Genomic DNA, 17,224 nt, shown 5'->3' with positions numbered 1-17,224 from the left:
AACAGAAATTAAAGAAATTCCAGCAAAACTATGGAAGAGTTTGTACTTTTCCTTTTTTTCTAAATCTCTGCAACTAAAACTGGCCGATCTAATGGGTATAATATACGTTTGGCGTGAAAACCTAATGTAACGTTTTAGCCGGTGGAGTCAGGGCTATTTGTTGTACATTGGAATCTGTGAACATTCAATATAACAATGCAATCGGTAATATTGAAATGGAATCGTAAAATATTTAGTGTAGCGTGTGATGTTTTTACGTCCAACAGTTACATAAAAACACTTCCATATTCGAATGCACAACGTTGTGTCTAAATTTCAAAGCAATCGGTGAAGAACTTTTGGAGATTTAAGATTATGAACAAACGAACATTTACATTTTTATTTGTATAGATACATTGATTAGTAACTAAGGTTTCTTAATAATCGTTTCTTCGATTAGTTCTTAGAGGGTAGGCTACTTTCAGTTGAAAGAACGTAATTAATATAGAGATAATGCCTCTATCTTTGTTTCACTCTTTGTCAGTTTCAAAAAGTTTAAAATTGAACAATATTTTCAGAAAATAATTTACAGGTACGATTTAACATTCCATGAGGATACAGGCTAACTTTTAGAGAGATTTGGTTAAAATATATTGATAAAATAATTTTTCTAGTTTAAGCTGACGTAATTCGTATGTTTATTACCAGATATTTTTTTTATAAGTTCATAAGAGCTACAACATTTAAATTTGAATACGTATACAACAGTTATTGGTTATGAAGTGTTCAAATCTCATTGGTTATCTCTAAACTGGTTGTGCAACAGCAAGGTAGTCGAAGATAGTGCAGCCTGCAGCCGGTCTTCTACGCTAGAGAGCAAGCTGATCACCAATTATTATAACCTTAGTTTGGAAACCATATATTGAAGGCTATTGCCATATGAGCATTCTGTTTTCTGAAAGTGGAATAGGAATAAAAATAAGTTCAACATGAATTGCTATAGGCATATTGTTTTTTTCATAGTATTGTGTTTGGGAACTGAGTTGATGAGGTACGTTCATGGTACCGAGAAAGATAAAAAAAATAAGGTAGACAATGAAGATATCTTTCAACCAAATTCTGAGTGGCAGCCGTTAAAGAAAGGTAACATTTTTTAAATTTAATCAGTACTAGTACACAATTTATTTCCCGTTTGTTTTAAATAGTTTAGAGGTGATGGGATTTAAGCATTGCCTTCAATTCTTGATTATATAATTACTTCTTTTAATATTAGATCAAGCCATTCCGCCTGGACTTCATGTTAGAGTGAATCTTGCAACTGGAGAAAGGGAGGCCAAATTATTAGATCCTAACGATGAAGAACCTGGAGCAGATTCTAGAAGATTAACAGAAGTACGTATGGATGAACCAACTGATAGTACAAACGAAGAATCAGTGCGAGATGCTCTTGAAAAATTACTACCAAATGAACCGTTATCAAAGGAAGAATTAAGACATGTCCTATCCAGAATGGATGATGGTTTTGAACATATAGCTACGAAAGAGGTACAATTTCTTTTAAATTGTCTCTTTTAAGGTTTAATACGTTACCTTCGTTAAATAAATGTATGCTTTTAAAGGACATTGAACGGGTTAAAAGAAAATTTCGATCGTACTCCGAACTCAAGAAAGAATTAGGAGATCTCAAATTACAAATGAGAACAGATTCTGAATTAGTGGGACAGTTAATGGAAGAATATAAAGAGCTAAGATTACGTCGTGAAGGTAATTTATACTTACTTATTGATGTTTGAGAAAAAATGTTATTAGCATTTTGTGTTGGTTTTTTTTATCTGTAACTGTTTGTACAGGAGGTAGTGACGATAAGAAATCACTAGAACAGGAAGAACAGGTTCTTAATGAGCTTGAATATCTTCTGCATCAGGTAGACAATGCTGTGGACTTTGTTAAAGCAAATGGGTAAGCAGTGTTCAGGTATGTTTGGTCGCTTGTTGAATAATAATTAAAATAAATTGAACCCTTTTTTCTAGTTTCAAAGAAGTTGTATTTACTTCTTTAAATTCTACATCATGGAAAGTGAGATATGAGGCTACAAAATTACTTGGTTCTGCGGTTCAGAACAATCCAAAAGCCAAAATTGGAGCTCTGGAAGCTGGTGCAATACCAGTGTTTTTAAGAATACTTGCATTGGATCCAAATTCCAAGGTAAATTATGGTTATTTAATAGTAAATGGTATATAATCTATTTTTTTTTTTTTTTTTTTTTTTTTAAAAAAAAGAGTAATCAGTATACCTACGATAATTTCTGACAGGTTAAGTCTGGTGCACTTTACGCATTGTCTAGCATGATCCGAAAGTTTCCATTAGCACAGTCACAGTTTCTTGATAAAGGTGGCTTAACAGTTCTTATTAAGTTATTTAATTCTGATACTAGTGATCTGCTTAAAATTCAGGTACCATCTAGCAATCTATTTATCTATTTCTATAAAACTATTATGTCCTTTTTATACTACTAGTTATTTGTTTAAAAACTATGAATTCAGGTTAAAGCGGTTGTGTTGATAAGGGATTTAGTTGAAGAGTTGCGTGATGCAGAAAATCGTAGTGAAAAGGCTGAAACCACTTTCGAGGCAGATGAAGCCAAGGAAAGGGCAAAACAACATAAATTGCTGAAGCTGAGGTAAGCATTTTTTGCCCTACGTTTCAGAATTCTTTCAGTTCTAAGATTAAAATAATTGTTGTTTGGCCAAGATTAGAAAGTACTTACTTCTTTTAAGTCCAAAATCTACTGAAGTTCTGGTTTCCAAATTAGCTTTCAGAAATGGACTGAGTTACAATATATTTTGAAGGTTTATCCGAAATACTAGAATTTTATTTGTGGCTAAATTATCGGCAGTGTAGTCGGAAACAAGTAGGCTGTTGTTAGACATCTTTGTTCTTTGAGATCGTGGTAAATGATTAGTTGAGTAGAAGTTGGGTCAAGTGAAAAGACTGTTTATAAAAAGAAACATCTTTTGCAGAACTACAAAATACAATTTACTTATTGTCACTTGCAAGATATCCCTGCTATATCACAATTAAAAAAATATATACCCTTGTAAATAATATCGAAATTTTTCAAGATCTTCACAATTATAGTATGTTTTAGAAAAATAATCAATTGATTTTATTAGTAATTAAAGCTTTTTGATTAATTAGTTCTTTAATCCTGTTATAAATTTATAAAAATTGATTTTTCAGTGGACGCCTATCTGATGAAGGATGGTGCGAAGCGTTAGTTAAGGCACTTCGACGCCAAGTAACCAGTAGTGACGCAAATACCGTGGAAGTATTAGCAGAAGGAATGCTTTCAGTGACAGATGTTTGTCTGCCAGTATTTTCAGATGCTAGATCAGTTCTTGACTCGTTAGATGCTGAATACAGGCTACTAATAGGCAGAGATGATCATGACTATCTTTGGACGCATTCATTGCTGATAAAACTCAAACAGCTTATTGCTAAACGACAAAAGAAGGATGAATTATGAAAATATGTAAGCGTATGTATATAAGACTGTTAAATATTTAGGATCGAGAAAAAAAAAAATCTTGAAAAATATCTTTTTGAAGGTAACAATCTATTTATTTTTTAATTTATTGTTCTAACTGCAAATCAAATTGCCTTGAGCATATAAAAAGAGATCGCATAATTTCATATAAATGGGTGAAGTTTTCTTGCGAAAGATTTTCTTTTTTTACTTAACACTTGAAAGAATAAAAATTAGAAAACATTCCGGTATGAAAATTTGTCTTCTAAATTATTTATGGAAGGGAATGTAAATATGAAATAGAACTAGATCAAAGAGGCCCATAGATCGCATCTGGTATCTACAATTTCAGTCGACCACAACAAACTTCAAATTATTTTGTAATAAATACATTTTTTTGGGGTGATGCATTATTTCAATGCACCGATACTTAAAGAGAGATGAAATTCAATAAATTTTTATGGACTGTGTTTATTAAGAAGAGTCTTATTGAACATTTGGATTTTGAAAAGTGGTAAAGGCTTTTAGTACAATGATATTGTCCTTATGATCAATTTAATTTCTGCGTTGAAGTATTTTCAAATTTTATGTTGATCATAGTTTCTTTTCTAAAAGATTTGCCCTTCATAAGAGACTAGTTCATTCTTGTAAATGATTATATTCAAGTGTTCTGGCCATTTCTGAAAAAAAAAATTATTCATCGTTTGTGGCTTTATTCTTTTCCTTATCTAGTCAACATGGACTGTATTGAAAAAGGTATTCAGTTGAAAAAGGAAGATGAAATTGTGAATTTATGTCATCTAATACTTGTATGTATGTTTGTAAGTTAAAAGTTACATTATTTAATATTTTAAGTAATTATTGGGGGAAAAAAAATTGTAAAAAACAAAGTGTATATAGCAAATTAATTTCTTGTATAGACAATAAACTTAAAATTTTTTGTCTAAATGTAACATTTTTTTTTTTTCTTTATTTTTTTATTTCATTTGATTTTGTTTGTTTGTAAAGTTATTTTTTACTTCGTTAGTGTAAATAAAAATTTTAATTTATTTTTAAAAATTGAGAATAGGCAGCATTTTGTAAATTATCTACAAAAACTTTATGGGTTACAATTAAAAATAACAAGCCCTTAATTTTTTTTTTTTTTTTCTTTCATTAAAAAGAATAAGGTGTGCATATATTGGGCAAATCTTAGAATTTAAATTTGGTTTGCGCTTGATGGATTTTATTTAAGAGGTTCAACATTTGACAATGCGTTAATTTGACTTTCATTTTGAAAATTTTTGAGTGAATAATTATTCATTATTCATTACCGTATTTCAAAACTTAGTTACAAAATAGCGTTTTTTTAAATTAGCAAAAAAGAAGTTAAAGGACTTTTATTTCGTGAAAATTTCATTATCGTAATTATTTAGAAACCAAAAAAAATCATAACACAGTGTGGAACATGGAACATTGATCACATGTTAGAATGGGATATATCTTCCTCTCGTAGCTGGGTGGAAATTGTGGTTCCAGAAGTAGATATCCTTAACTGCCGGCCAGAGAATTTTTTTTCTGGTAATTCGACAGGTTGCCTGTAAAATTTAAATTTTTGAAGGAATTCCCTTCAGGCTTATTTCTCTTAAAAATTCCCTGACAATCTGATGGTATTGTTACATAATCCAGAGGATGATGTAGGGTGAATGGTTTCACGTGGTACAAAGAGGCGCCATATATATTTGGTCGCAATTTGAAAATTAAATAATACAAATTTACAAAAATAATATTTATTACGAAAACAGTTTCAATATATTTCTTTTTATAGCTCATTTTAAAAATAAAACAAAGAGGAGGTGAAAAACCTTTGGCACAAAGGACCTTCTGAATGCACTGACGATTTGGAACTATTTTGTTTTGTTTTTTCGTATCAAAGTTCACTGTTACATCGTTGGAAATTGTCGAAATTAAATTTTTGGTACCCAAAAGCTATCGCTGAGAGAAATTTCCTCGTAAAATAATATTTAAAAATTAATCTAAATAATTCTTTTAATATACGATTACTTATTGTCGAAGATAGAAAAAGGCTGATATTCTTTTAAAGTTTGATTCACAAGCTGCTGTATTCTTTTTAATATTTATTAAAATTTTGTTTATTGCGTTTTTATCTTATGCTTCTTTATTGGGGTTCTTGATATGATGCTAAATTTGCTGCTTTGGTGTAAGAAGTAGAAAAAAAGAAAAATACTAATCTTACTTCTTGTCCGAAGAAAAGATTTATCTTCTATTATTTACAGTTGGTCTCACCTTTAAATATTTATGTAAATTCATTGTTTTATGTAAATACTTTTTCTTGAAGTTTAATTTGTTTTTGATAGGATTTGAATTAACTTCCAAAAAATGGAAAGAGTTACTAAAGTCGAATTAAATACAAACACATGTTTGATTGTTACTTGAATATTTGATGAAAGAAAAAGCTTGCCTTAAGCTAATGAGCAAAAACTTCAAGTACAAAATTTTATTGTGTATTTAAAAAAAATAAAATATCTGCACAAAGTATTTTTTATCTATTTCATACATCTAATTTATTGTAAATTAAATTTAATTCTTTTTAAATTTTAGCCAATTACATATTATTTAGGAAATGTTATTTCCTAAATGCATTAATAATCTAAAATTAGCTAATACTTCCTTTGTGTAATTTTAAGAATATTTTATGTTAATGAAATGTAAAATATATTTAATGTAAATAGTAGTTAAGTCTAGATTCTTGAAATTTAAAACAAAATTTGGGAGATTATGGTTCCTTTTTTTAAGTTTCATTCTTAAATGTGCACTTAATGTAAGTGAAACTTACAAATTATTGTTGAAAAAAAAATATATCTTTTTCATTATATATTTTAATTTGATTATGTTCCATCTCATTCCTTGCTTTTGATGAATTTTTTGATATTTCTAGGTTAACCCGAAAAAAGGTTATGTACCTTGTTTGTTACTGAATAGTATGATATACTTTGGAAAAATTTCACGGTAAAATTTGAGGTCTCCTAAGAAAGTGTTTCAAGAAAATTATCACATGTCTGAGTTATTGTTACAAGCTTAAGCTTGGAAATGTGAAAAAAAAGACAGAAAAATGAGAGGTAAGGTCTATTTTTCGTTTGGGAACCGATTTCTAGGCTTAGCGATAAAATTCCCTAATTTTACCAACTTAAAGGTTGGATATTGCACTTTTTTCTAATTTTCTTAAAAAAAAAGAAGCTTTATCGTGTTTCACTGCATTTATTGCACGCACGCATGAAGATTTTCAATTGAAGATTCTTTAATTAAAACATTTTTCAAGAGGCTAACTAAAAAATGGAAGATATGTTTTACTTTGTAGGTCGATGTAAGGTTTTACAAACGTCACGCTCAGATTGAGAAAATATAATTATAAACTACGTAAACTGAAAAAAGTTTATTATTGAAAAGAGAGTTTACATTATAGAAATTATTTAGTTGATCAATTTGATAAATATTTTATTACTTTGCAGATGTGTTAAGGCTGCCCATAACTATATCAAATAACAATTGTTACTACGTAATTTTGTCTCACTTTCTCTCTCTCTTTAACACTTTAGGATCAACAAAAACGTTAGCATTGAAAAATGTGCAAATAATGAAAAACTTGTAAAGTTGTTAACAAGATCAGGATTTTTATGAGAAAAGAAAACACTGATCTTTTTTCCAATTTTAATTAATTAAAGGAACACACTAAAACGGAACTTTCACTACTATTTCTTTCTTTTTTTTTAGAAATAGGTTTTTACTTTTTTTTACAAAAATTGTCTTAGAAAACAGCTACTTGCTGCTGGCACAATTACAGCAATCAATAATTACTTACAAAAATGTGATTTTATTTCATTTTTTTTTTTACGAGAATGCTTGCATTAAGTACTACTATTCTTAATTTTTACTTTTTGATCTTGATTCTTACTTTTCGGTGGTTCTTCATTGCTGATTTGGGCGACAGATTGCTGTTCACTATCACCTCTGTCACTTACGGATTTCGGATTCATATCTCCTCCATCACCAACAGATTTTGAATTCCTCGGTTCTACATTTTTACTCAGTTCACCATTATTTTCTACCTGTTCTACACCGAATACATCTTCTTCTTCATCTTTTTCATCCGGCCCGTAAATTGTAGGATATTTTTGCATGCATTCATGCATTTTGTTAAATGCGTCAATACAATCACTACCTGAAAAACAAAAATAATAATAAAAAATACTATCATTAATTTAATGAAGCAATTTCCACTTTGTGAAAGTAATTGCTGCTCCATCTTGTACGAATGTTAACTGAAAATCTGAATTATATTCCACACGTGTTAGTACATTCTCTAGATAAACATCTACCCAGGAATTAGCACCTTTAATCAATTGCTATTTAGACAGTGTAATTTACAAAAGATAAAGATAATTCTGAGTGTCAGATTTTAGATAAGGAAATGGGGAAAAATAGTGTAATACTACCTCTAGGTTACAAGGCTCGTTTCGCTAATATCGTATGTAGCAATATTTTGGTTACCTCAACTAAAAATTCACCAATAGACGAATGTTTCCATATTGGTACTTACAAATTTGCTTAGAAATAGCTGCATTTGTGTGCTAGCTTTAAACTATTTAATCGTAGAACTTATAAAAAAAACTTGTAAGTCCATTAATAGACCCATAGATAGTGGGGTTTAATCCTCTATAATAATAATAATAATAATAATAATAATAATAATAATAATAATAATAATAATGTCAGCATTATATAAAAAAGTAAACTTCTGATTTCCGTTGCACGTCACAGACCTTACCATGTCTCGCATTCTGACTTTCCAGTAAGAGTATAAAGTATGTTTTCCGAACTGCCTGACTTGAAATTGATTACAGACGGATGTAACTGAGGTAAAGTTGCCCAATGCTTGTAACAGTGAATAATTCTTTAAACAACTTCAGAAGCTACTACTTGGTCAAATGGCTACCAAGAGAACGTAAAATTTTAATACAATATTTAAAATGAAAATGCCATGTAGAATTCAATACTAAATTGATGCAGGTTTCGTTTCAATAGAAGGTTTCAAGGTGAAGTACGAAATTGTGAGCAGAATAAAGTAAAGAGTAGTTGTTTTTCAGGCAAGGTAATTAAAATTCTAGTTCATCTCAGTGTAGTAACCCCAAATTTAGGCTGCAATACATGAACTTGACTCTAATACGCTGTTATATATTTGGTATTTAGCGGTTATTTTATTTTTGGATTAAAAATATATTATCTATGGAGAGCACAAGATTGCCGCGTATCTGGTTTTTTAGACTTTTGAAGTTGAGTACTGCTCCTGTGAAATATAACTGGTTTCTTCAGTTGAGAGTTTTGTTGGGCAAATATGGTGTTTCTTTTGAAGCGTCTGATCTCAATGGACTCTCTGCTGGAGAAATAGTTTCAAAACTTCATACTAATTTGCTCCAGTTGGACAGGCAATCTCTTGAATATTCCCGGTTTAGTGATATTTACAATAGCCTACCACTCTTGGCTGGAGTACCTCAAGAGTATATTAATGTTAGACAACCCTTCAGCGTAACTAGGTTGATTGCTTAGATGCGAACTTCTAATAAATATTTTATCAAAATATCTTTACAGAAATCCGTTCATATCATAAATTGTAAATTGTTGTGCACAGTTTGTGATATGCACGTTGAAGAGGATTTCTAGCATCTGTTTGCTGTTTGTCCTCTATATGCCTCCATAAGGATTCATTATTTCAAAAGTAATCTGCCCACTGATGTACAAAGAGATCTATTAGAACTAATGTACAGTTGCGGAAAATCAAAAGTACTTATTGCTTATAATTACGCGTTTAATGTATTAAAGTTAAGGTCATTTTTACTAAACGAATAATTTCAGTTGTTAAAGTTTTGTTTTTGTGTTTTAAACAGGTTTTATGTATACTTTTTTGTTTCATTTAGACAGAATCTATACTATTTTTATTACTTTTTGTTTGTTTATTTTAATTTCATTAATGATATTGTTTTTATTTTACTTTTATTATCAAGTTTTATCATTTAATTTAATTATTATATTATGTATGTAATTTGTTTATTGAAACTCCGTTTGTAAAAGGCTCAGGCCTTAGAGACAAATGAATAAATAAATAAATATTTGGTATTTAGTTTTAACAGAGAAAACAGAACCGGAATCTTTTCAAACCCAGATTAGAAGTCGTAAGAATTCTTTTCATTTAACTGATGACGGCAAGCAGAAATTAAGTTACTCACAGGCATTTATAAAAGCATTTTTCACAAGAATTCTATTATGCCTCTATATCTCAAAAAATTCAAGCCTCCTACACCTTCGGGAACTATCCAACCTACACATATTTGTTTACTCCAAAATTCTACTCATTAGAGTTTCTGCAAAGTACAGCTTGTGGCTGGGTATGGGCTACTAGTTGACTGGGGAAATGTTACAATAGATCCATCTATAAGGGTCGCAGAAAGGGAGGCCGCTTGGCTCTCCCTCCTTTTATTTGTTTATTCATTTTTTAAATTCTGTATGCTATTGTAAACTTCAAGGACCATCGAACAGAGGACTATGTGACCGTATGAAGTTACTCTTAATATTACAACGTCCTATATAGACAGCACTGACAAAAATCATAAAAATTTCTTTTAGAAAGAACCAAATATTTGAAGAAATGACCTACAGTACTAGAGTTCTGTTTTTTTTTTTTAATTTACTTAATACGAAAACGAAATTATTTCAAGAAATATTCCATAACATGTTGCAATAGAAAATAACTGTTCAAATTTCTAAATACCTTTAGGTTCTGCTTCAGAATGATGAAAACACGAGAACGCCGTTCGAAACTGTACACCACATGGACCAGCGACCATACTTCCTAAACATGGACAGTTCCAATTAATACTTCCATCATCTAAGATTAAACCAGCAGGCTTCTCAGGTTCGGGAAGTGTAACTGTGCTGGGTATTTCTTGCTCTTCTTTGGTTATGAAGATAATTTTGTGTTTACCAGCTTCATCATCGTCAGCGCCAAACATTCTTCCAATAAACTCTTTTGCTCTACAATTAATAACGTGATTTCAGCACACCACATTTGCACACATATGTACATATATATGACAATAAAAGAAAAAAAAAAGTTAGAATAAAAAAACACAAAATAAAAATTACTTCTCAAGAAGAAAATCGAAATTTAAACATCCATTAGATAAAAAGAATGTACCAAATAAATGTCAAGTTCCAGGAGGAAAATAATTACTAATTAAAGCATAAATTTACAATACAATTAATCGTAACCTTTCCATAGTGTTTCATTTGTCTTGGTTCATTACAATGTGAATCCACTGATAAGCATCCAAGTAAATCCGGCAGGTTATATATTTCTAGCCGGTCACACTGGGGGATTTCTCGATTGTAACCTTACGTGTTTTAACCTACTTGTTTAGAAAAGTTCCTTGAAAACCCTTTTACACTACAGACAACACTGTAACTTTGTTTTAAGAAAATGATAATTTTGAATATTTCACGAAGATAGTTGATCGTTGATTTATAAACTAAAAATATGTTTGTGAAATTTACCATGTGAGTGCTTTTATAAAAAACACGCTTGAAGAAGGTAACATAAATGTTTACAAAAAGTGAAAGTATTTAAAAGTTATAAATGTTTTTACATTTAATAAAATTAAAGTGCGTCTAAGAGTATACAGACGGCCAAGTAGTTTTCAATTAATTCTCTGCCTTTGTGTAATTAATATGTTTAGAGTATTTAAGTGTATGACCATCAAGAATTCAAAGCTGCCTAAGACTTCGTTTCAAAATTTGAAGGCAGCATCGGGATGCTCATTGGTGATCAGTAAATTTGAAAGAAATCATGGAGAACAACAAACTTGGAGTAAACAAATATGGCCCATTGGTTTCTTCATCGGTTTTGGATATTACTATTATAAGAAGAAAAACTCGTTGTTTCCTGAAGTCTCTGCACTTTCAGGAAGTAGAAGAGCGCAATTCAATTTTATTGCAGATGTCGTTGAAAGCACTTCAAAGGCAGTGGTTTTTATTGAAATAGTGGATCATAAAAGGTATATTTATTTAACTGATATTTTATGATAGGGAAGTGTACAATATTATTGGTATTAATTTCACTCTTTCTTTATTTAAGATTGGATTTTTTCTCTGGAGTACCACGTATGCAGGCTAATGGCTCGGGGTTTATTATCAAGGAGGATGGATTAATTTTGACGAATGCTCATGTCGTAATGTCTAAGCGCGATAGTGCAGTAAATGTAAGTATAACCACATATTGTCTTTGCTTCTCCTTACATTTACGGGGGTTCTTATAATTACGGGAAGTTAATTTCATTTCTTAACCGCTGGACCAATGAAGTCAAATTATTTTTAATTTGTTTATTTTCAAAACTTCCAAAAAAGCAAAAGAAGCATCAGGTGAAGTCCGATAAACAAACAAAAATTAATGAAACTAAAACATTTCTAATACCCAAAAATGCCTCCAATTCTGCAGAATTAAGATGTAAATATGTATCAGGTTCTCTCGGAAGAATCTGCAAGAGTTTAGTATAACAGCTGCGTAAGCGCTTCACGGATTTCGATTCTATGCAGTCCCAAATAATCTGAGACTTTTTTAAACATTATTAGCGCGATATTGTCTACAGCCACGAGTGGCCTGAACTTCGTCAGCTTGTTTGCTTAAGTGCTCCAAGATTAGCTGTAGATGATATATCATTTATATAATGTCTGATGCACGAGAAACATGGACTGTGTTGACAATCCCTACACCAATATATCTGGTAGCGATCATTCTATAACGTCTTAGTTCCGGATCTCTTTAGCATTTAGGATTTTGTTCGCCTTAATACGATGCTGGTCATTATCTCTCTGGGCAAGCATCTGGCAAGGCGATGGAATATGTAGAGTTGTCTCTAGTGTAATGTAACTAAGCCTACATCTACTGAACGGTTTCTTAAATTGCAATGTCTTCCTTTCTGGATAAAAATTCGTTCGTCTTTGCCAACCCATATTTTCTTCTATTAAAATTTTTAAAAAACCTGGTTTCCCTGCGTGTTCATTCATCTCTGATCTAGAAATGCCTCTCCGCTTTTATTATATTCATGTTTAGGTGAAAATGCCAGATGGTACTACATATGCGGGTGTTGTTGAAGATATTGACATGCAGTGGGATCTAGCTACAATAAGAATAAGACCTAATGTGGGTAAACGAATTATTTAATTATGAGACATTTGATGGTTAATTATTAAACATTTTAATTTCCGAATAGTTTATTCTATACTTTTTTTTGGGCTGAAAACCTTTTGCAGTTTTCATATAAAATATGTTTATGGACAGGGTAAGTGATCTAGATGGTTATCCAGGTTCCATTGCCTGTACTGAAACTAGGGGATACAGCAACGTTAAGAGTTGGTGAATGGGTAGCTGCAATGGGATGTCCGCTTTCTTTATCAAACACAATCACTGCTGGTGTGGTTAGTTCCGTACAAAGGACATCAAGAGATTTAAAATTGTACGGGAAGGATATGCAATACATTCAGACAGATGCAGCAATTACGGTAAGTGAAGGGAAATGATGAATGCAATTTACAGCTGGTCTCAATTATTACTTTTGTTAAATAATCTTTTTTGCAACATTTTTCTCGATCTTTTAAATTTGCGTTATTGCGCTAAATTATAGTTTTGAACGAAGGTACACCCTTTAATACAAATTTGGAAATATTTTTCTTAACCCCAATTATTCAGTGACCAAGACTGAATTTTTCTGATTTATTTTCATGTTTTATTTATTCTAATCCTAAATTGTATACTAAAGATTGTTTTCAATTCCTTATTGTTCAATGACGACTTGTCGCTTGAGAAGCTTCTTTTTTTTTGAAAAACCAATATGGCCATCACCACATCCATTGTGAATTCAATAAAGTGTTTCCTTAAGAACTATGTTTCGTAATTTTTCAGTTTGGTAATTCTGGAGGTCCTTTAATTAATTTGGACGGTGAAGTAATTGGCATTAACGCTATGAAATTGACTACTGGCATCTCATTTGCTATCCCTATTGAATATGCAAAGGAATTTTTGAGAAAAGCTGAGGATAAACGAAAAGGTATCTTAATTCTGTAAACTAAAATAAAAAAAAAAGGTTATAGTTATTTAGTTAGAGATTACAATCTGATATATTCGGAAGTTGGATAGAGAGGTAGGACGGAATAAGGTGAAGAATGCATTTCTGAGTCCCATTGATTTTAGAAATGGAATTCAGTCAAGAAAGGAATGCTTATTGAGAAGTTACGACATGAATGGAATGTTCTAGGCCAGTGATGGCGTACCTATGACCCGCGGGTAAACACTGACCCGCGTAAGCTTTTTCACTGACCCACAATTGCTAGACAACCATTTGTTTGTTTACGCGGGTTGATTTAGATTTTCTAATTGGGTGGATAATTTATATTCTATCCGTATTTTTTTCAATCACGCATTGACACAAAAGCAATTTAAATGCTATCTATAACCTTTAGTTTGATCATTACAGTTCTAAAACGCAAATGACGACAAATGCTTTTGTAGTTTTTGAATTAAAGCAAAAGTGTTTACAAAATATCAAATAAAATGTATAATTTTACTCATATTCTGTTTAAGAAAATCGACAACCCAAAGCAAATAACCATATTTAGATCTTTTCTTCAGATAAAACACACTTTTATAAGGTTTTGTTCAGTTATGTTTGTAAAAAGAGACTTCCATAGCACTTGTTTCGTCCCGTATTACCCGTCAAACCAACTGAATTTTAAAGATGTTTAGTTTTGAAAATATTCAGTTTAAAATTTTTAAACTTAACTCTTGTGCAAATGGGCATTAGTGACCCAAGAGCTAGTACTAACAAAAAAATGAACAAAATTTGACCCACGTCTCACAAAGGTTCGCCAACCCTGCTCTAGGCACTAGGCGACATCTATGATTATACTTTTGTAAATTGGAAAATTAGTGTTAAGAAGGAGTTGAGTAGGAAGCGAATTCTAATTAAATGATTGAGATTACCAAGGTTGTAATAAAGCGATGTAACATCCATTGCAGTTGAGTCTTCATCGTAATTGGTAACTATTTTTCGGGTGATATTCCATTCTAGAGAATTCTTCGGCCAAATAGTAATATTTAATTTTGCTATATTAGCACCGCATAACCTGCTTTTCTCGTATTAACTGATTATTCTATGACAGAAACTTAAGAGATTGGTACATGTCTACATCATCCAACGGTTTTGATGGGTAATCTTCAGTAAGCTAATAACAAGAAAACGGACATATTTTTGTTTTACCCATAAACGAATCAATTTGTATTGTTATAATAATGTTTTTATTTTTAAGGAATAATACCAAAGGGGAGAGACGGCCCAAAACGTTATATGGGAATAACAATGTTAAGTTTAACGCCACAAATAATTGGGGATTTAAGAGCTAGAAAAAAGTCAGTACCTAATGAACTTACGCATGGAGTGTTCGTTTGGAAAGTTGTAGTCGGATCACCTGCGCATAAGTAAAATAATTACTTTTATTGATTACCTCTCCACACAAAAATTATCTTCTGCCTAATTTACGTATTATTGTTTTATAGCGGTGGACTAATGCCTGGTGACATTATTACAAGCATAAATGGAGAACCAGTGGCTGGCGCTAGTACCATTTATCAGTTAATGGAATCTTCAGTCCCAGTTTTGGAAATGGAAGTGTATCGCAATGGAATGAAAATGAAGTTTACAGTAACTCCAGAATCTAGCATCTAATTAATTATAAAATAAACAAATATTTTAGTTTTAGAAAAAAAACGATGTGTTTTAAGTTTTGTTATTATTAGTTTAAAAGTTTAGGGCCATCAATATTTCTTTTTATGGTAATATGGTTGGATTACTAAGTCCTTATTTCATCATTATATTTAGTAGAATAATATAGTAATTCATTAGATAAAAATGTCCCCTGGCCAGTTGGCCAGCAATGTTTTAATATGATATCAACAATTACATCACATCTCCAGCCTACTACCATCTTTGATTATATTTATGAGATAGAAAGACCTTCTTCAAAAGAAATGGCATACATTTTTCATTACTTAAGCAAATCGAATTCGCACTCATTAACTTTCAGCCAAAATGAATGGTACTTTCTTATTGACCAAAATTTGAAACTCTTTTTCAAAGTGACGACTTCTTCAATGAAATATGCTATCAGCTTTGCGAAACTTCTTTCACAGTATGTCTTTGTACAAAAAGGTGTAACACAGTAGCAAGAGTACATGTAGTCATCAAATATAAGTTTTACTAATAAATGTAATTGTACATAATGCAAAACAATATTTTAAGGTTTTCGTGAGCATTAATACTAAAGCTAAGCTGATAATTGTATCATTTTGACTTTTTTTCAACACTTATTTTTCCTTAAGTGAAGCAGAAATTAACTTATATTTTATTTAAACTGCCTCGCAATCAATTTGGACTTTATAAAACCATTTTGTACGGAATAAAAAATATTTAAGTTACTTCTACGATTCAAGGGTTATTTTCATTTAAACAAGAACAAAATCAAAATTTGAAACATTCTTGTATAGCCAGAGAAACACATTTATATATAGTAAATCTTACTGTAAGTGTATTTATAGTAAGTTTTGGCACTGTACAGCTAAAATGTGGAACTTGGTTGGGATTCCTGGTCTAAAACTTGCATTTTATTTAATGGTCTGCGACACCCAATTTGTGGTAGTGAAGCCCGCCTGACATAATAGACATTACTTTTACTTCAGTAAATATAGGTGGCCTCCATTCTTAAGTACAGAATAATTCTTTTGATTATTGTACTTTTTTTTTTCTACAATTGAGTAATAAAAGATTTTGCAAAATTATTGTTATTATTTTTTTATCATCTTGTTATGATGCTTTTTAGAATGGCTCTTATGAGAAACTATGTTGTAATACGTTATGTTTTGGTTAAAGGATTTTGAACCAAAACCTCATGTCGGTTTGCTTATAAACTGAGAACCAGCTGTAAGTTAGTTACCCAATCCACAGGAGAAGGCTGTGAGTTTAATTTGAATTGAGCTGATACTCTCTGGAGCAAGTAGCAACAATATCATGAACACTTACCAAGATCTTATACCATGAACGAACTCCGAATGAGGATGGCTCTACCGAAAAATATAAAATCAGAAGGAATTGTACAGAAACAAAAAGTACCTAACCGGCAGGGAGTTTATTGATTTCCTATTACTATAAATATTTTCAAGCCAAATTCATAATGCAACTTCAACTGCTATGGCAACAAACAAAAAACCAAAATGGACGTGATTCAAATGCAGTAAAGCTCAATGAATTAATTGCAATTGTATCAACAAATAAGGTTTTTCAAATAAATTAAAACACATCTTTGTATTAATAATTTTTAGATGAGGATTTTTTTTTATTGCAGAAAAGTCCTCCAATGGAAAAAAAAATTTTTTTTCTTTATTTACACAGTAAATCACGTGAGATTTAAAACAAATGTGATAGAAGAATTTTGATAATATGAAAACAACATGTCCTATTATCAACTTTCAGTAAAGTAAAAAGTGCTGGGAATTTATCAAGCAATTTATAATTTGATACCGAAATTATTTACACTATTTACATAATATAAACTTCTACATTC

General features: G+C 30.9%; 3 protein-coding genes across 6 annotated transcripts; 2 read left to right on the top strand and 1 right to left on the bottom strand.

Annotated features, from left to right (window-relative positions):
- The first annotated feature begins 807 nt into the window (after window positions 1-807).
- Window positions 808-6,388, top strand: Sil1 (Sil1 nucleotide exchange factor). The gene is made up of 8 exons (XM_074114291.1): window positions 808-1,122; window positions 1,253-1,524; window positions 1,599-1,743; window positions 1,830-1,938; window positions 2,010-2,184; window positions 2,292-2,432; window positions 2,523-2,659; window positions 3,220-6,388. Exons 1-8 carry the CDS (start codon window positions 969-971, stop codon window positions 3,503-3,505), a joined length of 1,419 nt encoding a protein of 472 aa, XP_073970392.1. The 5' UTR covers window positions 808-968; the 3' UTR covers window positions 3,506-6,388.
- A 535-nt stretch (window positions 6,389-6,923) lies between these two features.
- Window positions 6,924-10,969, bottom strand: LOC141447098 (mitochondrial intermembrane space import and assembly protein 40-B). Of its 3 annotated transcripts, none has more exons than XM_074114305.1 (3): window positions 10,703-10,844; window positions 10,329-10,591; window positions 6,924-7,724 (listed from the first exon to the last, which is right to left on the bottom strand). In XM_074114305.1, exons 2-3 carry the CDS (start codon window positions 10,567-10,569, stop codon window positions 7,411-7,413), a joined length of 555 nt encoding a protein of 184 aa, XP_073970406.1. In that variant the 5' UTR covers window positions 10,570-10,591; window positions 10,703-10,844; the 3' UTR covers window positions 6,924-7,410. The 3 variants fall into 3 exon arrangements, with proteins under 3 accessions (XP_073970406.1, XP_073970405.1, XP_073970407.1); XM_074114304.1 differs by having other exon boundaries at window positions 7,357-7,724; window positions 10,829-10,969; XM_074114306.1 differs by having other exon boundaries at window positions 7,357-7,724; window positions 10,755-10,892.
- A 315-nt stretch (window positions 10,970-11,284) lies between these two features.
- Window positions 11,285-16,442, top strand: HtrA2 (HTRA2-related serine protease). 2 transcript variants are annotated; one of them, XM_074114292.1, is made up of 7 exons: window positions 11,285-11,610; window positions 11,691-11,814; window positions 12,666-12,755; window positions 12,920-13,114; window positions 13,515-13,659; window positions 14,918-15,086; window positions 15,165-16,442. In XM_074114292.1, the coding sequence occupies exons 1-7, from the start codon at window positions 11,285-11,287 to the stop codon at window positions 15,331-15,333; spliced, it is 1,218 nt and encodes a 405-aa protein (XP_073970393.1). In that variant the 3' UTR covers window positions 15,334-16,442. The 2 variants fall into 2 exon arrangements, with proteins under 2 accessions (XP_073970393.1, XP_073970394.1); XM_074114293.1 differs by lacking the exon at window positions 12,666-12,755.
- Window positions 16,443-17,224: the final 782 nt, after the last annotated feature.

The sequence above is a fragment of the Rhodnius prolixus genome, unplaced genomic scaffold (assembly GCF_049639745.1).
Source record: "Rhodnius prolixus isolate KJV_2025 unplaced genomic scaffold, Rpr scaffold_7, whole genome shotgun sequence".
NCBI lineage: Eukaryota > Metazoa > Arthropoda > Insecta > Hemiptera > Reduviidae > Rhodnius > Rhodnius prolixus.
The sequence above is the reverse complement of the archived record's forward strand: the minus strand, read 5'-3'. Positions and strand labels throughout refer to the sequence as shown.